General features: G+C 36.1%; 1 protein-coding gene across 6 annotated transcripts in view; it reads right to left on the bottom strand.

The window, feature by feature from the left end:
• The window catches only part of FAM135A (family with sequence similarity 135 member A), a 79,949-nt gene that overhangs the window by 15,948 nt on the left and 38,507 nt on the right, over positions 1–25,494 (bottom strand). For 4 of the 6 annotated variants that reach the window (XR_006014148.1, XM_042016800.1, XM_042016803.1 and 1 more), the window contains 12 exons: positions 24,897–24,976; positions 20,301–20,443; positions 20,115–20,185; positions 19,628–19,801; positions 17,234–17,360; positions 16,715–16,868; positions 13,874–13,951; positions 11,638–11,687; positions 9,796–9,951; positions 4,003–4,076; positions 3,566–3,720; positions 1,000–3,310 (listed from right to left, as the gene is read on the bottom strand). Coding sequence is in view for 5 of the 6 variants with exons in the window: in XM_042016800.1 (XP_041872734.1) it covers positions 1,000–3,310; positions 3,566–3,720; positions 4,003–4,076; positions 9,796–9,951; positions 11,638–11,687; positions 13,874–13,951; positions 16,715–16,868; positions 17,234–17,360; positions 19,628–19,801; positions 20,115–20,185; positions 20,301–20,443; positions 24,897–24,976 (3,573 nt within the window). In the remaining variant the exon portion in view is untranslated. The remainder of the gene's footprint in view (positions 1–999; positions 3,311–3,565; positions 3,721–4,002; positions 4,077–9,795; positions 9,952–11,637; positions 11,688–13,873; positions 13,952–16,714; positions 16,869–17,233; positions 17,361–19,627; positions 19,802–20,114; positions 20,186–20,300; positions 20,444–24,896; positions 24,977–25,494) is intronic. The other 2 variants (XM_042016802.1, XM_042016805.1) reach the window with 2 other exon arrangements.

The following is a 25,494-nucleotide window of genomic DNA, read 5'->3' as shown; positions in this document are numbered from 1 at the left end:
ATTCACAATTATCTCATGTTCCAGGAGACTCTGCTTTTACCACGGCCAAGTCCTTGATTTTATTCCAAGTTCACTTTTATTGTTACAGAACAGCCTGAGTAGTCTCTGCTCTTCATCTCTCCCATTCCACACCAGTACCCACCATACAGTATTTCAGAAGCTACTTTTTTGGCCACTTCTAACCTGTTTTCCTCCATCTGACTGCTCAATCCTTCTTCCCGTTCTCAGCTGCTTTTCACAAACTATCTGGTTTTTTATCTCTTCTGCCAGCTCAGCATTGTTTCTACCCTTAAATTTTCTTCTCTCTCACAGCAATATTTTACTTCCAATACAACACATAAGCTGCTGCTTCACGTGTTCATTTAGCAGCAGGGGGTTATCAGGGAAACTCCGATGTTTACAGCAAGAAGAGATACAATCTGGGATCCCTGATGTTCCTCTAAATTTGGCTTTCCTGGTATCCAAACTGCAGTGTAATTTAGAGCACTGTGATCTCCGAGGTGTTACATTTTTGATACCTGAAGTTAAGATTTAAAAATAAGGCAATTACTGTAGCTTGCATTACACATTTGCTTCACTTAACTAATCAGATGGACAACCAGCTACACAATGTTTTTGGGTTTATGTTTTTAAAATCAAAGCATATTTTCCCAAGCTTGCTATTTTAACAACTTCCATCTCATAAAATACCATTTTTATGCTCAGTAGCCTTTACAACATCATTCTTCAGCTGAATGATTATTCTTTAAAAATAACAAAGAAAGCTCCTGTTTTGCTTGTTTCTCAAACCACATGAAATTACAAGATAACTGATAGAAGTAGTTCAGTGCTAAGACACTTTTTATCTCAACATCTAGAACATGCTGTTACTTGGGCATGCAGAATCCACAAGCCACAGTTCTGGGGCATTCTACAGCCCAACTATGCTTCTTCTCCCCTTCTCTACTATATTAACATCATTTTTAAAAGTAAAAAGTTTATTTTAAAACAATCACTTACGCTAACATCTGAGGTTTTGGGGAGCTTTCATACCAGGAAACAGGTGAAGCTGAGCTGTAGGATGTGCTGCCTGGCTGTTGTGTAATTGCATCAGATTTATTCTTTGAAGAAGAGGTAACATTGCAGGGAGAGTCTCTCAGAGAAGAAGGGAATGACAGACAACCAGGAGTACAGACAGGGGGCACAGTTATTATGTCTTGCAGGTGTCCACTGTCAATCATTTCAGATCTCAGGGCTCTCTCTTCTGCTAAGCCATGATCCTGGTCAGCACTGCAAGCTCCATCTAATATACTATAATCTGTTTCTTCATAATACCCATTTTCAATCATTTCTTGATCCTCCTCTTCTTCCTCATCTTGTTGGGAAGAACAAATAATTTGTTTTTCATGTGCTTCCTTTTGAGGGCTAACAGGATTGCTGTTGTCCATAGGTAAAATATCTGAAATATCTGTGCTGCTTTGAGAGCCAAAATAGTTTTCAACAAGTCCTTGCTTTACCATGTCAGCACTACCAGTTGGAGAAGGATTATCTGTACCAGTTTCACTTTTAGCTACTGACAGTTCTTCAGTTGTGCCCTTTAGTTCTAAAGCCTCATTATGTTTTCCTTTGTTTGTTTTTTTAACCTCGTACACTGCATTTACAGATGAAGAACCTGAAACAGCAGATGGCTCACCCATACAAGTTGTTTCCAAACACAACTTAACTGTTTCTTCTGTATCTCTAGAATGCCTTTCAAGGTCCTGAGAGTCCTTGCAGGTTGTGCCAGGGCCTGTTTCTGGGCTGTAACTTTTCACATCAGTCAGTGTATCCTCATCTAAAGCAACCAAGTGTAACAGATCTTTTTTTCCTGAGAGCGAGGAATGTATAGACAGAGTTTTGTTATCCAAGTGCCCTGAAAATACAACAGGCTGTTGCTGCAAACTGGTGTTTGATGTTTTACTGTCATCACATTTTGGCAAGTCAATTGCTCCTAGATCCACTACTGTTTTGCTGTCACTTAGCTGACATTCAGGTACAACAGATATCTTTGAATTCTCATCAGGTGACAGCTCATCATCATCTGAAGGCAGTGAATTTATGGATGTCAGGGATGACTGTATTTCACTTACAGCACTTGTACTCTCAGTGCAATGGCTTTCTATTGTGTTTTTTATTGCACAGTCTGGTTTTAGTAGAGGCTGAGGAAACACTCTCTCACCATTGTATGCACTTTGTCCATGAACATTTTCAGAAACATGATCAGGGTTGGGGTGAGTTGCAAAAGAACTTGGTTCACTTTCTACACCTGAATCTGAAAACCTAGAAGAGGCATATGTCACACTAAGATCTGGTAATTTAGTCATGTCTCCACTTGCAGAGAGTTGACTTTCTTTTGTTGAAAGAGTAGGAGGATTACTTTTCATTTTTGTCAAGATGTCACTGGGATGCTGAAAGTTTCTCTCATGGACCTCTTCCTTTTCAAGCATAGATTCCTGTTCTCCCAAACTCAATTTATTTCCAGATTCTGAAGGCTGAATACTGGGTGTCAGCAAATTCTCTTCATGCACTCCATCTTGTGGAAACTCGGCCCATGATCCAGTGTGAGCCACTCCTTTCTCCTCTTCATAAAGATTCTTATTACTTGGTTTGACCTCAATTGTCCTGACACCTGAGGAAGATGGTTGACCTCCATGACAACCTTCAAGTGTACCTCTGTGTTGTAAAGCATTATCTGCTTGAATAGTTCCAGAACCTGTCTGGGAGATAGTCAGTCTATCAAAAACAGCCTCATTTTCACAGTGCACAGGACTACTTGGACCTGGTTGGTCACCTTCAATCCTGACAGCCGTTTCATCAAATGCCAAATACGGAAGGTCTCTTCGAGTTATTTGCCTGGTGCAGGACTTTGTATCCCAAGGAAATCCAACTACTCTAGGGTCCAGCCCTTCATTAACATTGTATGAAGGCTCGCCTTCCAATCTTTTGCAGGCATTTTCCAGTGCTTCACTTATCAAACATTTGTATCCTACTAACACCACAGAGTCCTTTGGGTTCTGTTTTATGACTTTTTTTGTGTTTTCAGCTTTTATTGTTTTTATGAGCTTAACAACCTTAGCTTTGGATTTATTTGTATCTTCATTTTTCCCTTTCAAAGTTTTTGTTAGCATCTTTTCAGATTCTGAATGACAAAAGATGGAGACACCTGCCGGTCTTATTTTCAGTTCTGGGCTAGTAAAACCAGCAACGAAACCTTCTTCAGCTTCAAATTTATCTTGTTTATTGGACTCTGCCCTTGGAAGACTCTGAGCTACCAACCAGGGTACATCCAAATCTTTCACAGAAAAAAGAGGGGCGGGGGGGGAAAGAGAAAGGATATTTACAATAAGATTATGCAGGTAAGTGATGCTATAACACACTAGCAATTATAGAATTTTACACATCCTCAAAACTCAAGCTAAAACCCTATACCCTATCAAATAAATGTTGTCCTTTAAAGGCAGCAAGAAATTGATAGAAAAATACTCAAGTTTTACATAATTTTTGCTCATTTCTTCAAAAAGGAAACTGTACTGTGAGGTCTGCTTACCTTCAGTAATTGTATCTAAATACCGATCTTCAAAGATAATAGGCAAGGAGTTCATATCTCCATCTAATTCACTGCATTCAATAGGGAGGGGTGGAAGAGAACTGCAGAAGGAAGTGTTTTTGATAGCTGCACACATCTGTAGATGACTTTGAGCACTGAAAAAAGGAAGCAGTCCTCCATTAAAAAAACAGAACTATTTTTACATTAACAGAAATTACCAACAGTTTAATTAATTTTAGTAGAAGCTTTTCTACTAATTAGCTGTTAATAGCTTGATTATTTAATAACTTCTTATATAACTTTCAGTAATTTAAATCTATATTGAGAAGTTTCTCTTGAATTTCTTATGTATTTTTGCAATGCCACTTCCACACAACATAAACTACAGAGGAAGAGTACAACATGCTATATACTGTGGAATTCCAAAGGTTACTCACTGTAGTTCTTGAAAGGCAAGAGCAGCTTGCCTAGGATGCTCAAAGCAAAAGAATGCTTCAGCAAATCTGCGCACCTGCAAGATCCAAATGAAGGTAGAACTTATTTTACATTACAAATAATTTTTAAAAATCCACCAGCATTCCCATGCATTAATGTATCATTTGTATGTATAATACAGACAGTTATTTTTTTAAAAATGTTCCTTCTGGATGGGTGCCAGAGACAAGACCAGTGACCGAAACAATTTTAATTTGTGCTCTGCATAACTGGGAATTATATTAGATTCCACTGCCTGCTGAAAATTTGATTTCCAATAAATCAATCATCCAAATCAGGCTCACTTGAAACAATAACACACAAAAATATTATTTGAAATGTCAATGAGAAGAAAGGAAATGACTGCTGAATTGCACTTCTGAATGAGCCTGAGTATTACCTACAGAAGCAGAAACCCACTAGATATTCTGCAGTCTCAAAATATAGAGGAGTGTTTCAAACCTTCCGTAAGTACTCTCTAGCCCCACAGTAAACTATTGTGCAAAAGAATCTTTTGTTTGCAAGGATTTCAGCTGGAAATGATGAGGACAGTAACAGAATGTACATTAATTATAAGCACTGTATTCAGGACTTAATTGTATGCCTGAGGTCAATAAACAATACGATACTGAAGTGCTATTTAATACCATAGGGGAGCATTTTTTTTTTTTTTACCATCAAATGTGTTAAACCATCAATATTCTACCATCAAATACATGCTAAAACAGAGAATGTGAATTACACAACAATTTACTACAAATGAAAACATAATCAATGTATTGAAGGTGCAATATCTAGAAACCCAAAGGTTCTGTACTATGAGATTTCTCAAATTTCAACATTATATATAAATATTAATTCAATCAACATGCAATTTATTTTTGCAACTGCCAAATTACCTGCATCAAAAAAAAGCAAATCAAAGAGAATGTGCTGTGCAATGGTTGATGGCAACAGCTTGTTTGTTAACATTAATTTGTTTGTATCAATTAAAACAAATTTCTATCCCACTTAGAGAATTACATATGTCAGTCTACTGAATCAATACTTTGTTTACCAAGCACTTCCTGGCCTCCTACGCCTTTATTTCTTCAATACACTCTGGATCTTCCTCTTAAATTATGGAACTTTTCGAACAGACTGTGCAAGTTTGCAGCGTGAAACTGGCAACAAGTGTGAAGACCTAGGTCAGTTCCCTCAGCTCTTTCACTTAGAGCTGCAGCCAGCATCTGTGCCCACCCTGAGCACAAACACGGCTCTACGAGAATCTTGTGCATGAACTGGCAAACATCAGATTTTCAGGACCATATTAATTTTATTCAGAGATAAGCACTTGCAAGGGAATTCATTTTCCCTCCTGATACACTGCCCAGTATACTTTTAGAGAGTACTACTTGGATTAACTTTCAGTTCTGTAGCTTCTGCATTTTTTTGTTTTCTTAATACAAGAAGTGGGAAAAAAATTGTTTCAAGGTGCTTAAGAAAAAACCCAGTCCCAAATCACAAACATTTTACCCCAATCTCTAATCTGCACTAGAAACTGAAAGTCCTGTCCCAACCTCCCAGAATTTATTTTACTGTATTACATGAAATCAATCTTAGTCATAACATCATCTCTGAATACTCATGGAAAATGCTTTGAAGTAAAAAGAAAACACTAAATTCAACATTTTCTTGTAAATGCAACTTCCACTCTTGCCAGCAGTCAATTTGCTTTCTTTCAGAATTTGTTGATAGGAGTTTATGCATACACGTGGGATTAGAATTGATGTTTCCAAGTAATTTGTTGCATTTTCCCAGCTGGCTTCTCTAAACAGACATCTACCTTGCAAACACATGATTTTGTCAGAGCTAATCCCCAACCTTTACCTCAGAAAGGGGGGACTGTTATACAATAGACTTAACAGATAATTTTACAGCTTAAAAACTAGATTTTGGAACAATTGATATGAAGAATGGACATTATCATTTTAAATTAAGCAATTTAAAAATTAATTAAAGATTCTAATCAATCAGGTAATAGTTACAGGAACACTGCCAAATTAGTAGATGTCTGTGGTATATGTCAAGAAAAGGGCACACAGCTGTTTCCCAGGAAGCAAGCAAGGTAGTTTTGAGTTTAGATGTGAGCACTTCACCACATAAAGTAACTGGAGTTTTATAGAGACTAGATTTTTAGAATACTGCACTCTCTCACAAACAGAAGAGGAAGGCATTTTTTCATTTGCAATAAATCCCATTTGTAATTGTTTAAATAATTCCACGCTTTTGAAGAAAATCTCATTACCAACTCCAGACAGCTCCAAGTAGAATAGCAACAGTATAAAACTAGTTGAAAGCAAACTCCAAAAGCACATAAGTCTTTATTAATGAGAGAAAAGAACCCCAATCAACAGTAGTTTATTAATGTTTAATCAGTACTTAACTTATTGAAGGACTGAGGCACTTGCTAGGACACGATTAAACAGGCTCTGCAGAACTAGAATGACTGCCAGCTGTGCTAGTGACGCAGGCGCTACCGGCTTGGGTCGACTCCACAAGGACTTTGCAGGAGGAAATTGCAGCTGCTACTCCTAATCCCTACAGGCTTCTCAAAAGCATGATTTTTATGGTCCTCCCAATGTAAACAGAAGAACTGTATATAAAAACTGCTGTGGAATACATGTTGTGTGTCTGCATATTTATGAATAGCAGTCACAGATCTTAGTGTTCAGCTCTCCTATTTTAGGACTGATCAAACTGAAAGAAACAATATTGGAAGAATATATTCAGACCTACCAGAAGATGTCACTACAGAACAAAGAGATGAACCAGTTTAGTCTTCAAACATTTTGTAATATAAAATAACATACTCTGAGCATTTTTTTCAATAAAATACAGTTGTAAACCTTATCAGTATGATAAAGTAGTTGATGGATGTTCCAGTTTACCTAAAGTCTTCCTCACCTTTTAACGTAGTGCTTTTCCAAGTATTTGAAAATAGTTAAATATTGAAACACTTAAGTAAACATAAGTAAAATTATTAAAATAATAATTTCAATACTTAAACAACACTTCAGCAGAAATACCTGTTTTATAAGCATCTACACAAAGATGGTAAAGTCATTTGACCAAATACAGATGGCAGGCATTTCTAGGGAGTATTTTAACACAAGTATCTTCATCAGTCAGATTAATCACTCCCTAAAAGGGTTCATTAATAAACTTGACCAGGGAGAAATTTCCTGTGGAAGGTATAGTCTGGAAATATTGCAAGAAGAAAAGATAAAATGAGATTTAGCATCCAGTAGCAAACACATCAAAGTATCCATTTCTGAACTAATGGAATAAAAAGGTTTCTTATTCCAGAAAGGACAGGTAAGCCTCTTAAGAGGAGAATTAGTGGGTCATCTTTAGCCTGGAGAAAAGGAGGCTCAGGGGAGACTTCATTGCTCTCTACAGCTACCCAAAAGGAGGTTGTAGTCAAGTGGGGCTTGGTCTCTTCTGCCATGTTCCAGGTGAAAGGACAAGGGGCCTTAAGTTGTGCCAAGGGAGGTCTAGGTTGGATATTAGGATTTTTTTTTTCCACAGAAGGAGTTGTAAAGCATTGGAACAGACTGCCCAGGGAAGTGGTGGAATCGCCATCTGTGGAAGCGTTCAAAATGTATTTGGATATGGCACTTGGGGATACGGTTTAGTGGTGAACGTGGTGGTGCTGGGTTGATAGTTGGACTTGATGACCTTAAAGATCTTTTCCAACCTTAACAATTCCATGACTCTAAATGTCAACATATAGTCTCCAAAAAGGAGAATTCGCAGATCATCTTTTAAATTTCAACTAAATCCAGTAACCAGAAAGCCTGCATCACTTGGTACGCGCAGATAATGGCTCCAGTGGAACACGATCATCATTGCAGATTTCCCGAAGTATGTCTATACAATCCTTCTGAATATAAATTCTCAAGATATTTCATTAATAAAAGTTAAAATTTATTATACTAAGCACTGCAAAACAAGGTTGAAAACCAACAACTGAACACACTTTTAGAAAACACAAGGCTCAATTTTAGCATCTCTTTTTCATCTAAAGGTTTACCAAATTTATGGATTGTGACTTCCTGCTCTACTGCCACATGGGAAGCCCAGTGGAGCAATGGTTTCTTACATATATTTTAATTACACATATTTGCAAAATATTTACACAAACTCATCCCATCTTGGAGTGCAGGAAACAAGTGTCCATTTAAAAATTAAGTAATGTCACATTGCTGGTTCTATCTAAGTTGGCTTAGGTAAAAATCCCTTCTCAACGCTGTATTATGCAATTCTTACAGAGTCAGCCTGCTTGCTTTTTGCCATCAGGTCCTAAATAAAAATGTAATTTTAGGATTACCCATGCCTTGCATCTCCTCTTGAGACTTTGACAGATTATAGAGTATCCATAAAATACAGTGACAGATAACGAAAGGAGTGAGTGTAACAGCAACTCAAAAGGACACAGGTCATGCAGACATGAAATGAAATTATACTTTTTTTTTTTTTTTTTTTTTAATAGGGAGGAAGGAAACTGCTATTCGAATTTTTTTTGAAACTGGAAAGCATCACAGAAATACTTTTAATATGTGCAATAGCTCAATTCCCATAGTATAATTAAATACTTTGATTTATACTCCATAAAATAATTGCAGTAAAACTCAATAATTAAGGCATTTATGAGCTAAGGAGGATGACGTACATCACAGGTTTTAAAAGAACCACATTTAAAAAGATAAACACGTAATCATTAGCAGTGTCTTTTCTGGAGCAGTAAAAATTAATATATTTAATAAAACCAAAGGAAGAATTAATACAAGTTTGTACAAACACTAACATACCAGCAGCTGAATGCAAATGCACGTTAAATGAAATGGTATTCTTGCTTCATACCTTCCACCACTTAACTTGAGGGATTCCAGAATTTATACGAAAACCACAGAAATGTAAGATTCAGAGACAGACAATAAAATGATCCCTTTCTTATGGCTAGGACATCAAACAACCCTTGCATTCTTTCTGAAAGATTCCATTTATTCTCCAGAACAGGCTATTTCCACAACCATGATTTCCTCACTAAACAATGTGATTTATCAAGTAAGAGTAATGCTTTAGTTCATACCTGAATATATTTCACTACGGGAACAACACTGCTGTGGTTCTGCTTGCAGAGAGCCCACAGGAATTACACACACCCATAGACAGACCCACAGCACTATAGATGTGTTAGTACATACACACACATACGTGCCAGATCATTTCACATACATCTCTTCTTTTATAAAATCCCACATAAGAGACTTTCCAAAAATTAATGTTAGAAAGTCTTAATTTGGAAGGAAATACACTTTGTTTATGACAAAAGCAGGCAGCCTCAATGCAGCAGAGAAGTAAAACATAGGGTGGGCACTAGACATGGCTCCCACAGAAAAGTACATCAGTGCGCACAAATATATCTTATTCCACAGACTGCAGTCTGCCTTCTGAACTGCATTTCTTACTCAAACAAACAGTGAATTACTTGGGTCATAAACATAAACAATATGTTTTATGCATTATATTCCAACAACATAATACATAATGTAACACAAGGTAACAAATGAAATGCAACAGCTCCCTTTACAATTCCAACCAGCTTTCCCAAATAAAAATAGAAGAATGATCATCTGGAGTCTCATTTTGATACACATTTCCATAACAATGTGTCCCAGTGAGCGTATGAAGGTGCCCGGGTCAATACTTACTCTTAATGTGTGATGCTCTTTTGCTAGCAAAGCTGTCACCTCCTCTTGTAAGGTAATGACCTCCAGAAACTGCCCCCAGAGTGCCATCAGAAGTGAGCAAAGCTGAGCAAGATTCATATTTATAAGTTCTGCCAGTTCATCAGGATTTTCCATTTTCTGAAGTCAGGAAAAAATATTTACATGATTCACTGATGAAACCATAATGTACAGCCAGGAATAAAAAAAAAAGTATAGTTTATCTTAGTGAGAATCTAATTTAAAAAGCAACTTCCAAATGAGAACTGTTTCAACTAAGTATCAAAACTGGATCGATCTATGTTACAACAGTAATAGATTATTTTATGTTGTATTAAATACTATCCCGTTGCTTTTTAGAATTAGGACTCCTGTCCAAAAATTAAAGCAATTATTCCACTTATGGCAAAGAGCTCAACTGTTGCATTTTCTAACATATAAAAATATCATGTGCCTGAAAGGAGAGGAATCAGGAAACCAAAAACTGACACTTGCTATGTTAGTTCAACTTTGATAAAATCGTAAGAATTTAATAAAGACATCTCCATTTCAGAATAGTTATAACTCACAATAATCTTTATAAGATGCTATATACCTACATACATTTTATGCATAGTCAAGAAGCAGCGTTGTAGCATAGGCTTCCTAGAACCAGATCACACCAAGACAAATTCACTGTGAAACAAGTTTTGCTTTCTTTACAGTGTACTGTAATCCTGTGATACAGTCCCACACCAGTCAATTGTAGACAGCTAAGCTTATGTTCCTTGCCATTTTAGAAAAAAATACAGTTTATCAGAAACTCATTGTAGGCCCATAAGGCACTGAGGCAAAGGGTTTAAAATGAAAAGACAGTAAAGAACCAACTCTAGCAATATTACAGAGCTAGCAGAAAAAAGGATCAGGAACACAGAAACACCAACTTAATAAGAGAAGTAAGAGGAACTTTTGATAAGAACTGTACAGAAGAAGAGAAAGAAGAAAACAGGAAATGTTCAGGGAGAAACTAAAGAATTCAGAGAAGCTATGTAAAAGTAAAAACTATTTTATACATAAAGATTATTAGTTGCCTATAGAGAGCTAGTAGTGCTGAATTTGTCTCCAGTTATACAAATTACATCCTTTTAATGGCCATATTACATTTTCTTGTGGTTATACTACTACTGCGTAACTAAAGGTGAGCTGACTGTTCTTCCAAGCTGGGCAGACAGCCCACTTGGCAGCAAAGCATGGATAATCCTTCAAGAAGTTTTAAAACCTGTCCTTTAAACTTCACTGTGACCAAGAAATCAGTTATTCAGCTGGGCTAGTTCTGACTAAGGAGAGATGAGGAGACAAATCTAAGCCATTTGAAGTAGATAGTGTTTCCTTAAGAAGGTAGGGAAAACAGGAAAAGGAGACAGCATCAGAACAACTACTTTCAGATGAGGGGATGACTTGCAGAATCTCCTTTTGTACAACCTACTACTATTGCTTGATCTTGTGTCATTGTTATTTGATACCATCAAACCCCAAAAAAATCAAATTATAACTGCCAAAAATTCAAAACATGATTTTCATACAAGTAATCCACCCTTCTTAACCTCCAGTTTCACAATATAAGTAGTTACGTGGCTACTACTGACACACCAAGCCACCAGATCAAGAATTAAGTTTTTGGCATCAGTTGAGCAATTTCTCCTTGGAGGAAGAGTTGAAATATGTGCTGGCAAAAACCATACATGCTGTCATCCCTGAAACAGTTTATTTCCAAGTAGGATATAAAATCAGCACATTCTACTTTTATAGTTATTTCACTTAATTAATACATGAAAAAAAGTCCTGTACCTTGACTTCTTCACACAATTCTGTAAGACGCATTTCTACATCTATGTTTTCTGGAAAGATGAGAGGACATATCCATGAGTATTTACTTTCCAAGTTGCAGAGTGAAACAAATTATCTCACGAAACAATTTTAAGACATAAAAAAGAATTAATCAAATAAAACTTGAAGCCATATTAAGTGCCACAGTTAAGTAAACTATAAACTTCCATTAAAATAATTTCATAGCAATTTCTGAGACTGAGGACAGAATATAATTTAGAAAAAAGTTTGCAATTATCATGATTGCTTATCATGATACCTTGTCAAGGACAACAATTTTCCATTCAAAATTAAATTTGAAGATACTGTAGTTTAGATGATACAGTTTTCAGATTATCCATTGATACTGCTGCTATTCAGCAGCATTGTCATCATTTAAAATCAAGGTAATACAATTCCTCTTCTACCAGACTTTCTAGAGAAACCTTATTCTAATCATTTTTCTAAAGGTGTATTATTTACAAGCTACATGAATATAAATACCAGTCTTCAGTTGTATGAGGAATTATTTTTTAGTCAATGAAACTGTTCTTTAAGCAATCTTTCTCTCAGTAGCTCAGTGTTAAGAGCAAATCAATCTAACACAGTATGGCAGCTTAAACTGGATCTGAACCTTGAATGACTTGCTTATGAAGAAAACAGATTTATTCCTTCATGTAGATGTTTTTCCTTGTTAAACAACCCTGTTTACTTTGGGGGATTTGATAAATCAAATAATAATTTGGTATTATGTTTAATTTCCTTCTGCATCTGAAGTACAAGTAATAAGAGAACAATTCATAAACCCTAAAATTACCTGTAACAAGTATTTACATTTCATTTTTGAAACACAGTATTAAGGACAAAAAAGTTCAATATTTCTGGAAAACATATAGCAATAAAATATGCCCTGAAAGCCCCAATAGTAACTTCAGGGTATGCATAATGAACAAAGGTTTACAGAACAGCAACAATGTGTATACTCAACTTCTCTTTGAATTACGCCACCTATGCTTGGTAAGTATATATTGATTTTCAACTAATAGCATTCATCATACTTAGGTCTGAACTTAATGCCACACGAATTAACTCACACAACTTAATGTTCTGAGGAAAAAAGCATATTACAGAAATGTACGATGTTCTCAGAAAAAAGTTTATAAAAGTTGTTTAAAGCAACTACATATACCTTTTGCTAAACAGTACTTGATGATAATTATTCTGAAAATGTGTGAAAATAGTTTAAGATATAATACTAGTTTTGGTGTGGCCACACAAATTTTTTCATTAGTGAAAAAATTAAATGGTTTACTTATGACACCATACTGATTATTTGTTTGCCACACTTCAATTGAGAACAGGCTTGTTGAACAAGACCTAAAACTCTGAAATCTAAAATCATTATGGAAAACCCCAAACTATATTAATATCCCAATGCTTTATTAAAAAAGAGAAGACAGAATAGAGCTAACAACAAAAAATTAGGCACTTACATTCTACAGCAGCAATGTTAGCCCAGCAAACATCTGATGCAATTTTGCTGGCTCTGCTAAAAATCAGTTTTGTTTCCTTTTTACAATAAAACCAAAACACACTTATAGATGATTAAGCTGGTGACCTACTATGAGACTGAACTGCCATTATATCCTTTTCCCAACAGAAATTTCCTTGTGCTTGAACAGCACTGTAATCTTTTGTCCAGCATCAGGGCCACACTGACACTCTCCAGAGAGGACTGGCCCATGTAGATACAGACAAATGCACCCTAAGCACTGATAATGCCTTGTGTAGTGTTTGAAAGAATTAAGGCTTGAGATATCAGAAGGAATCTGATCTTTTCTCAGGCAGAAAAGGTATTAATTATCTTTAATTATCTAAAAACATAAAAGCATCTGTGCTGCATTAAATGAAGCTATAATTTTGAACTATTTTTAAATGTTGATGACTGACTGAACTTTCAATCATTTTTGTATAGTAAGGTAGAACAACACTAAACAAAGAATCAACAATGATGTCTCATTTTATCATCTATACTCAGTCTAAAAGTAAGTAGCTCAATTCTGCAGACTTCAGAGTTCAACATATGTTCACTATGGCTGAATATTGAAACTGTTTCTTTCTACAAATGATGTAACATTTTATATTATTAATAAGAATATAATATTTTATAGTATCAATAAAAATCTGAGGGATTATATCACCTGCTTTGGAAACATACCTAGGTAGTCGGATCTCTGGGTTCGTGGATATTTTCTTCTGAGAAGGCGTTCATAAAGGACCTGCATGCTGGCCTTGGCTAGTTACAGGGATTGTACACACATGACTAGTTACTACACTCCTTTTTTCACCTGTGATTTATTATTTGCCTTAAAGTTAGTAAAAGAGCTTATTGCTAGCCTAGCAATTAGTGCAGTTAGATCAGTACATGAAAACATATTTTAGTGTAGTTTCTAGATTAAGTATCACTTGTGATACACATCAAGGTAGCATTTTTTATTTCCTGAAATCAGTAATATTTAAATGCTCAATTAGAGTTATCGAGTCCAATAGTTGTCTGCACATGCTTCTGCAAATTCAGTGTCTTGTGTTAAAATTATATGACAGAGCAATAGCAAAGCAAACAGAAGAAACAAAATTAGAGAGAGAGTAATTTTATCTTAAACAAAAAAGTGATGATTCTGAAGTTTAAACAGGACTGCATGTTCTCTTCTGCAATACCCATTTAAACTTCACAGATAAAATATCTACCATAAAATAGTTCATTTACTTCAAAAATTAAAAAAAAAAAGGCGCAAATTACAATTGTGTACTTCGTGAAGTCCAGTGAGCCAATTTCTTTATAGACATTACAGAAACATAGCTTTTTTTGTTAACTGTTGATGGATTTTAGAAAAATTAGTGTTAATGCTAGGTATTATTTTTCATGAGCAAAATGTGAGTAATAATTAATGCTTACATTATTAGTACTTTTTATTGTATCAATTGTCCCAACCCATATATATACAAAATAACTGAAATAAATGAAAAAGATATTTATAAATATGAAAAAACAAGTAATTCTAGCAGAGACTTAAAAAATAAAAATAAAAAATTAAACCCACAGGAAACAGTAGAATATGTACAATGAGTGTAAATCTAAGTTTTAATTTTCTCGTCAGGTATTTATTTTGATCATTTCTGTTCAAAAATACATTCCTAAAGGTAAGCTAAATTGCCCGTAGAGATGAGAAAAGGTCTGATTCAAGTTCCACTGAAGCTTGTGAGTGGTTTTGGTGGCTTCACTGTAGTTGAAAGGTACAACCCAACATTGCATTGCCAGTAGGCAACTCAATGGCAGCTTTTTTCTATTACATATGTATTTTGAAAGAATGTTTTAGGGGAAGTGAAGATCATATCTGAAACATTTAAGTATCAAGATTAAGTCTAAGCCTATCCTTAGAACAACAATAGTGCCATCAAAATACATTAGGCTGTAAAGCTCCAGAGAAGGGCAACAAGGTTGGTGAAGGGGTCTGGAGCACAGGTCCTGTGAGGAGTGGCTGAGGGATCTGGGGTTCCTCCCTGCAGAAAAGGAGGCTCAGGGAAGATCTTACTGCTCTTCTAGAACTGCCTGAAAGGAGGGTGTAGCCAGGTGCAGGTCAGCCTCTTCTCCCAGGTAACAAGTGACACAGCAAGAGGAAATGGTCTCAGGTTGTACTAGAGGAGGTTTAGATAGCGTCTTAGGAAAAATTTCTTCACTGAAAGGGTGGTCAGGCATTGGAACAGGCTGTCCAGGGAAGTGGTGGAGTCACCATCCCTGGAAGCATTTTAAAGGCATGTGGATGTGGCATTGGAGATGTGGTTTAGCGGTGAACATGGTGGTGCTGGGTTAATGGTCGGACTCCATGATCTTTAGAGGTCTTTTCCAACCTAAATGACCCTCTGATTCTATGATTTGGGAAAAAGACCTTAAAAGAGTTGAGTCACTCCTTTAATAAGGTGCTTCCCTCCATATCAAGATTAAGATGACTGACAGAAAAATGTAGCGGTAAGTGTAGCACTACTTTCGCTCCTATAAAGAAAACACCTCAGTTTCTAGTATTTTTCTATGGACAGATTTGTAATACACTCCCTGAAATTTTTTCCCCCCCCCAAAATAGCTTTGTATTTTGTAATACACAAATGAAACATTCTTTCTTTGAATCACTAACTGACCACATCACATTTTTACACTATCTTTCATATCTCAATTACCAACCTTACTGTTTCATTGTGCTTAGTTTTGACACTGATAAAACTAAACAACACAAAAATCAGTCAGTATTGTCTACAATCCATATAAATGCCAAAAGATCTTTTTTAAATAGAACATGACTAAAAAGAGTACATACTTGCTGAGGAAAGTCTAAATCATTGTTTACAATGCCAATGTATTTTCCTTTTTTACTTCCACCGCTCTTCTAGTACACAAATCAAGGCTAGGCTCTCTAATATATCTTCATGCTATAGAAAACGAATGTACATGTACATTTCCATACATCACATGTAATACTTCTGCAGTTACTTTTATCACATTTGGTTAGCTAGAAGTCTTCATGGCAACTAAGTCTGTTTAAAAAGTTAAACTACGAACTAAGGCAGCAGCAATTTTTTCTTGTAGGTCTTTTTTCATACAAGTTTCCAGTGAAATATTCTTCTCAAAGCTTACAGAATTTAGATTTTTGTACAAATATGCAATGTTTCCTTATAACAAACAAAGAAGTGCAGTGTGCTACTTGGATTAAGAGGTTCTCTAACTTTCTCACCAGTAAACACAGTAATTTGAAATAAGAGCACAAATCAAGACCAAGAAGAAAAAATGTATTTCCGTAGATTTAGGCTGTTACCTCCTTATTTTATTAGAGATGTGACAGTACTTGTTTCTTTTTTATTTTTTCTTCAGTTACTAAATTTCAAATCAGTTTAAGCAAAAATATTTTAGATATAAAAGATACGCAATCAATGACAGTTTAGTCTAGAAGATGTGTACTCTTAATAAACATTCACAAGAAAGTGATACATTTTATGGAAGTGAACATACCCAGTTCAATTCGGTGACAGAAGGGCAGCTCCTTGGTTATTGTAATGAAATAGCTATGTAACCCTTTGAAAGCAAGCAGCAAAGTGGCACAAAGTGTGTAGTGGAAATTATAAGCATGGCTGAGGAAAGACTCTGAAACAACAAAACTGCAACCCTAAAATAAAGAAGAAAAGGCACATATTAATTTTGTATAATAAATGAAGTGTTAGCAGAATGACTAAAAAGATAAGCAATTGCCTCTTTTCACAAAATTGATCCACATTTTTGTGATTTTCAATGGATTAAAAGACATTAAAAAAGAAAGTTAAACACTCAATATTGTCAGCTTTCCATATATACACTCCTGAAGCATGTAACGTAGCCTTTTGGAATAATTTTTCTCATCTCCTCTATCGTATGGCACCCCAAAACAACTCTAACAAAGTTCATTGTTTATCAAATAATATTCCTCCAGAAAAGATAAAATTCACACCTCCCAACAGAATACAAATAAAACCTTAAACTGATACATGTTCTTACGTCTGCTGATAACTGCTTTGTGTAGTTATTGCCAAAGACCACACTTTCAAGAGAAGGAATCACAGAGTCCCTGTTTTGTGCTGGTGCATTCCTGTTCAACCACATATTCTTCACTGGGCGAGGAAAACTGCAAAAAGCACAAATGAACTGATAATCAGAACATATTGTTCTTCATTACTTCCAATGCAAACTTCAAATAATTGAAATAATATTCCTGAAAATTTAAGCCAGAAAGATAAATTTTTTAACTATAACAGGTATGAAGTGTTTATTTTCTGCAAATTTTGCTGTGAGGACTTTAACTCTTAAAAGTGAAGTAGTAGCAAGAAGTTGAAAGCTGTCACACAAATTGACATTTCTGACCTCTGCCTACTAAGGAGGAGATCCTATCCTGAACTCCTGGAAGGACAGAGCATCCTGCAACAGTAGCCTTGTGACAACAACTACAAAAAATGAATGAAAAATGAATGAATGCAGAAAGTGGAGACTATTAGATAACAGGCAGAAACAAGCAATTGCAGGTTAATAAAAAAGTGTAGATTATACAGGACTTCAGGGCTGTATCCAAGTGGAATTGCCTCGTCTCTTCCAAGGGAAGTCTTAACTCTGGTTGTTCCCAAGAGAAGGTGAACCTGAATACTACTCAGAAGAAGAAAACACTCAAAAAGTCACCACCCCCAGGAAAGGAAGAGGTGCCAATAATGTGAGCATGATCCTAGCAGAAGACCAAACCGTCACCCATGAAAGCCCCAAGGACAAAGAGGAGTGACATCTGCAATTCTCAGGTTTTTCAGAAAGAGGTGTTCCAGAAAATTGAGCCAGATATGGATACAGCAACTATCAAGTATTTGCTACATGGGGGAGCTCAGCTGAAATAAAACACTGTAAATTTTGAAGTTTCTTCCTCTCCTCATCATAAGCTGATTTAAAGGACAACTTGAATACTTAAAATAATTTTGTGGACACCAGCAACATCCTACTCTCAAGATAACAAAAGCAGCATAGAAGTTGCTGTTCTGTTTCAGTCTCTCCTTACACAAGCTGTATCAAGTTAAGGTTTAAAATAAAATAGCATTATTGTATCATCACTTGAAAAGCCAGAAACTGAGGAGAAGTACACAGAAAAACCCTCAGATTTACTGCAACTTTTTAAAAGATTAGGCTAGTAGGGACAAATAAGTTTCTGACTAAAAATTAGTATCAAAACCTATTTTTCATTTTCTGACAACAAAGTGATCAATATAGGCTAAATGCCTGAATTTCACTTGCAGGACAGTGTGACCATGTACATTTTAGATACGTGATGCTACTTTAAGTGCATTAAAAAGTGCATTTATCAGACTACGTCTTCAACAACAATAATTCCCACCTTCTCCGTACTTGTTTCTCTCCCAAATAAGGCTGTGCCATCTGTTCAGATGTGTTAGTTCATTTCCTATGTAACTATGCCTAAAATACATCACCAAAATAATTTAAACCAATTTGCAGGGGGAAAAAAAGGACAAAAACCCCACGAAAAACAGTTGAATCCTCCAAACCAGTGCAGCCCTACAGCACAGAACAGCTGTCTAACATACACAGAGATAGTGCTTTCCACAATGTGGAGACAGGCACAAGGAGTGGGAATACCTGAAGCTAAAGGTCTGGGCATTTATGGCACAGACTGGACTTGAATATGAGGAAACTCGAGGGCAGTAGCATGCAGTACTTGAAGACCATGAAAGAAGGAAAAGATAGATATGCTAAAAGAAAGGCGTGTAAAGAATACTTCATATGTGTAACTGACTGTACAGCCCTTTTTCACACAGAGAGAGATGCAAAGCAAACAGAGATTGCAAAGGGTGACACAAGTAGAAGAAATAAAAAAGCTTCTGCAAAAACTAGCCAAAATCTTTTTTAAAAAGAAAAGTAAATTCTCCAGTTCCATTTACATGAATAAAATGGTAAATATATCATTTGCAGACATCACTGCCATTCCTGTAGTAACTGAAAACTGCAGATAGTTAACACAAGGCAGCCCATTTCCATTAACAGCAGCTATTTCAGTCACTGTGTAGAGTGAGAAGCAGATCTTCCTTATTAGAAAATTTCATAAGTATTTATACATATAAATATACACATATAAATATTCATTCATTCCTCCACTTCCCTGGCCTTGGGCATTCTCTCTCTTCTACACTACACACTCTTATTTCTAATTTAAAAACCCCTCGAAATTTGTTTCAGATAACTTTAAAAGCAAAATGTTTCTCATCCCGCTGGGCCCTGAATTCCAAAATCATCATAGAAAACAATACTGTCCATAGATTTAACTCCTTCCTAATTACTCTGTTTTTATAACATTTCCATTTGGACATCCAATAATTTATTGGCATTTTATTAGCAAGAGATTACCTTATCAATGGCTGATGCAGAGCAACCAAAGAAGCATGGACTATAACCGATATGACGGAAAGGTGGAAGTAATCAAACATAACATTGACGTAATGATGAAGGCCCTGGTGTAAGTTAAAGTGCAACTTTAAAGTTCGGCTACTAATTGGCTGTAGTGTGCTCAGGTCATCTGGTCTAAAAAGAAAATAACAAAACAACATATAATTAGAACAATCATAATTGAAATGCAAGTTAATAATAACTGACACAAATAGCAATTTAGCATGGGTCTATACTTGGAATGCAATGGCATCTCCCCCAGGGAAAAAAAAGTTAGAATGAGACAAACCGGTTATGAAATCTTAAGAGACTTCAGTGTTGGATTTCATTTTTACCATCATTTATGTCTAATATGAACACACTACACCTATAAATAATACAGATTTAAGCAGTTTTAAAAGTTGACATATATTCTTGCTTTAGTAAAATCTTCTATATTTAAACTTACGAGTAGTCTGTATCCGTGAAGTGTAAATCTAATGTTAGCAGAAAATTCATTTCATTAAGCGACTCCTCAATCTACAAAGAAATTGTAGAAGCATGAAATCTTTCAGGTCTCTTATCTGTACTAATTCAAATTGTACATAATAAAGCCTAAATTATCTGAATATAGTAAATTTGAACGGCAGATTACCTTCCTCTCATCTAACAGCATTTTTATTTTGAAAATCATCACATCATCCACAGAAACTTCCTCATTTTTGTAAAGAATCTGAAATGTTTTACTGCAAACTATATTGTCATGGACTGAAGCAGGAAAGGCAAGATCTGTTGAACCTGAAGAGAGAAACAAGTATTAATATAACTGGAAAACTCAGAGCAGCTAATAAGTGGAACTATCATTTCCATCAGTTTCATGATTACCGTTTAACTGCAACAACATCAGTAATATAAGTGGTTTTCTTTTCAGTCATAAACTGGTGAAGTTGGATGGAGTACATTTTGTTTCAAAGAAACACTGTCATTATTTTTAATGTAATTTGCTGTTAATGTAAGTTCTGAAGAATTTTTGCTTTGTTACAAACTGAAGACATTCTAGGCATCAAAAATTGTAATAAAAATCCTGAATTCTGTATTGTTTAATCTCGCATTCATGTTAATTTGCAGGGTTTAACTACACTGAAAACTTAACTACCTACAGATGAGGCAAAGAGGTTAAATGACATCTACCACTCCACTGAATTAATCAAGAACAGAGGTAATTGGTTCTTTACTTCGAGATCTTTGCATCCTACTCAGGCCAGACTCATGCCGAGCTTATCACCTGAACCTGGCACTGCGCACGCAATATGACGCTTCTGCTTTCAAACCAAAGGCTAATCATCAAAAAGAGTTCAGAAAAGTGTGATAAATGGTTGGGGAATCTTTTGCTGAAAAAAAAGAAGAGTTAGAAGACTTGCAGAAGAAATGAGAAAAGGAATGATTTAAACAGTTATTGAGGAAATATTTATCATAATAGCAAAGGATTCTCACACAGGAAGTATCATGATGGGTACTGTCCTCTGAAAAAAACATCAAAGTCGTCGGAACTTGGAAGAACAAATGTAACAAATACTGACACTTTCTTATAACTCCTTTTAAAAAATGGCTCAATAACATCTGTGTCTCCAGAACACAGAGTCTTAGAAATTGTGTAAATGAGGGTGCAAAAGATTTTTTAAAAATTCTTTTGATTCTTCTTAATAAATTACTTCAAAGGAATCCACAAGAGGAAAAAAAACCTGCAGTTTGCAGTCTACAGCTTTGGGGCCTCTGATAGAATATTACTGCCCTTGGCAAACATTCCCACTCTTAGTAACATCTGAATTCAACTTCTTTTCAGGAACGTACAAATACTGGGTTTTGCTGAAGTGTTTTCATACATATCATCAGTTTAGGTGTCCTAGACAAAATGCTTACAAAGGCTGAATCATTACAGTGTAATTCCCCTATGTATAATGCCACTTTCAGCTTATATCCATCTGTGTCATCTGTTACAGCTGAAGGGCAGAGCAGGTATGGTTTCACTTGGCACATAATCTGATATAACTGCAAAGCATCAGCAAAAGAGATCTCCCACTCCTGGCTGAAACAAAAGTAGTAATGGAGACAAATGGCTGAGGTCCCACTTCCTCTGCAGTATCCAACCCTGAGTTACAGCCCTCACCTCTGCTGACTTCAGTGTAACACAAACCGGCACCCCCAGAAGAGAGAGAGGAGCTGCAGAGGAAAATCTGAGTCAGGAACAGGCTGAGCCACTTCCACATGGGGAGCAAGGTCTCACAAATGTGAGGCCATCAAGGCAGAACTACTGTATTTTAAATCAACAATGCACTGACTGGCCAGGACTATTTCTAAGCTTCTATTCACACAAAAGGCCATTTCCACAACAGAGGAGAAAAAATACTGGGATTTTTTTTTACTCTTGCATATAAATTACATATTTACGCTTGCATATAAATTTACTAGATTCATATTTTTATTAGATATATAGGTTTATATATATATTTATAGATTTATATTTACAAGATAGTTTAGCCTTGCATCACAAAGACACCTCATTCCTTCCTACCCTGCCTTTGTTTTTTTTTTCCTCTGAAAACCAGCCATGAATTTTTAAGAGAAGGAGGAATTCAGAACATCCTCAAATCTGAAACAACCTCATAAAGACTAAAAATACGTATGTTTTTCTTTTCATTTTTCTAAAGCACAACTACATCTTCCTTCAAAGTACAAGAATAATAAAAGTCCTTCACAAGGCTGGAGCTAAAGCAAGTGAATTGCCTTATCATATCTGTAATGACATTCATGCTGAGTCCCAAGCAGTTCTAGTGAGCTACTAAAGGATGTGGGAAATAGAAATGGAAAAAAACTTATTTAAATTAATGAAGGACTGCATGAAGAGCTGGGCAAAGGGTGAAAGGAGATGCAAACAAACAGGAAGATGAGGAAAAACTGAGACTATGTATTTGACTTGGGGAACTAAAAGGAGGAGAGAGATCAAACAAATGGTCTGTGGGAGAGGGGAAAAGACAGCTAAAGTAAGGAAACTGCGGGTGACTTGTGCAGAGTCTAGGGAGAGCTAGAGGTAGGCAAAATGAATGGAGAGGAGTGGGAAAATCATGACATGACAAAGCAAATAGGATTTAGAATAGGTAAGTACGAGAAAGACAGAAGAGAGAAAAAAGTACAGAAAGAAGCACCTTATCAACACAGGACACCATTCTCAAGAGTGGGAGTTGTGGGATGCTGACCAGCCTCCTCTGTGGTCAACAAGCAACATTTTCACACAGTGAGGCAACACAGTGCTACTCCATAGCTATTTTCTATACACAACAACAGTCTCAGGAATTGCTATCAGCTCTTCCTCCTCCAGGAGCAGGAGGGCTGCAAGTGAGCCTACAGCATCCAGCTCTGCCAAATCAAGCAAGTGGCTAAATGGAAATGGAAAGCAGAGGTTTTTGGCAAGAGCAACCACTATGATGTGCACAAGAAGGACAAACTAACCCCCTTTCACTGACCAGCTTGTACCCTTCCTTCTGCTTTGTTGTGGGAGAAACATTATCAGTGACTACCTGAAAAACCAAACTGAGAAACTGATCTAAAAAAGAACCCCAGTTTTTGGGTTTGAAGGGGTTTTGGTTTTTTGTAAAATGGCTGCTTGTCAGCTGAATGAATTCCCCAGTTGAGTTCCCAGACCAAATCAGACACTTGTGTCAACAACATGCAGAGTAGTAAGAAGGTAAGACAGAGTGGCCAGGGGGAATCATGGGCTATTTTTTTTTTCCTTTGTCAGAACTGCTGATCTAAATTCACACCAAATTGCAGTCTTAATGTTTATGCCCTTTATGCCTAGTAACAAGACACAAGAGCTAACACATGTCACAATTTACTAACAAGACTGCAGCTTTCTGAAAAAATAACCTAAGAACATTCAAAAATATACCATGAAATGGAAGAACTTTTTTCCAGCAATATCAATCATATTATTAAGTGTTGCTTTTCAAAAAATATGTTTTACTAAAGGATGTTTACCAGACCCAAATTCTTTAAACTACATTAAATTTTGCCTTTGAAGTGGAGTAATATTGGGTCATCAGAACTATTCATTTACCTCACACAAATCCAAGAAATATTTAGGAAGCTTGACCAAAATTCAGTATTTACATTGTTGCTGTACTCAGTTACTTTCAAAATAGCCTCAAAAATCCAGGTTTCAGTAACATCTTATCACATTTTCTCAGACTGTGTTAGGTTTTTCTTCCTTGAAATTCCAGTAATTCCACGTAACATTTGAAAACTTAATTAATTTTTTGCTTTTCACATTTTTACACCATGCTGAGGTATGGCCTACACAGAATTAGGTGAGCACTAACAGGTTTTGTTGCGGATAGGTAAAACCTTATAAAATGAAGGCTTGTTACCCCTGTAAAATCATGGTTCACTTCTGTTACTTCAGCTAAGTAGAAAAGGACTCTGGGTAATGACTCAGCTGGAATAGAGGTGGAAAAAAAATTATATAATCATCATGTGTTCGTATCGTGATTTACGGTGGTTGGTTAAATGATGATTGTTGTGTTTTAGAAGTATGCAGCTGATAAAGACCTAATTGCTTAAAAAGGCCTGATTTTGGCAATAAACAAGCTCCCTTTTGGACCTGCCTCAGGACACTGCATTGCTTCTTACTGCAACAGGTTTCTCTGGATTCAGTTTGCCTGGACACAAAAACCGAAAGTGAATGTCAGGTTTAAAAAAGAAAAAAGATAAGGGAATAGATAATTCTGTTCAGGAAGTTAAATCAATTTTCAGGTTTACCGCTAGAGAACAACAAAGTCTGAAAACTGGATCCTTTCAAAGTATTCTTTTCAGAAAAAGAAGGGGTGTATAAATCTGTGTAAAAGTCTGTATCTGAAGTTCTCCACTACTTTCAGATATCTACTTAGATCTGCCCTTGGTCATCTTAGCCATGGAGAAGACTGAGCAGATCAAAGGAAAAAAACAGAAGACACGAATACAAAGAAATAGCCATGCTTTGCCACCAGCAGAGGCAATCAGCAGATGAAAACAGTAACACAAATTCTGTAATCAACTTTTGAGTCCCATTGTTAAGAACAAGAAATATTTGCATTGTGTTAGTGACAAAATTAAAAACACTTCTATGTTAGTTATAAGAATGTAAGACAAAAACTGTAATCCCTCAGTTAGCAAGGCAGGATAATGACCTAATTTACTGAAAAGTTTTTGCACTTACCAGTTCCATGTAACAAACTAGCTTCTAATATGTGTGGAATTCTTGGAGGAATTTTCATAGACACACGAATCTGGTAAAAGCTAAAGCAAAAGACAGTGATTTGCAACACGTGCGTTACAGCACATCTCATTCACCATACAGAGATATACTGACAAAGGCATGAATGGAGAATGGGAAGAAGGAAGAGGTCGAGGAAGTCTACAAAGCTTAATACTGTTTTACTTGACCCTTTATCTTGTTATGTTTTATTTTTTAAATCATTGACCAAAGCAGTAGCCAAACACGAATAAAAAAGTCTGAACACAGCACTTGTTTTTCCATACCCCGCAGAATTGGGGCAAATACTTGTAAAGACATGCAGTAAACTACACTGGAAAACTCGTATGAATAAAAAAATCAGGATTGTCAGCTATACTACAGCCATCTTGGAGGGATCTGCCACGGAGCACATCTACAGGACTGCTAGAATCAGTTCTGACACTGAAGGAGGTATTTGTGAACCCGCAGGAGATCCCCACTCCAGGATCTCCTGAAAACACACTGCTTGCCAGACACTCTCTACATTGTTTGTGGCCACCAGCTATGCAAAAGTGCACAT

This window comes from Corvus kubaryi, unplaced genomic scaffold (genome assembly GCF_017639235.1).
Source record: "Corvus kubaryi isolate FWS band 111438036 unplaced genomic scaffold, C.kubaryi_AGA036_p1.0 split3-73, whole genome shotgun sequence".
NCBI classification, from domain to species: domain Eukaryota; kingdom Metazoa; phylum Chordata; class Aves; order Passeriformes; family Corvidae; genus Corvus; species Corvus kubaryi.
This window is presented reverse-complemented; position numbering and strand designations above follow the sequence as displayed.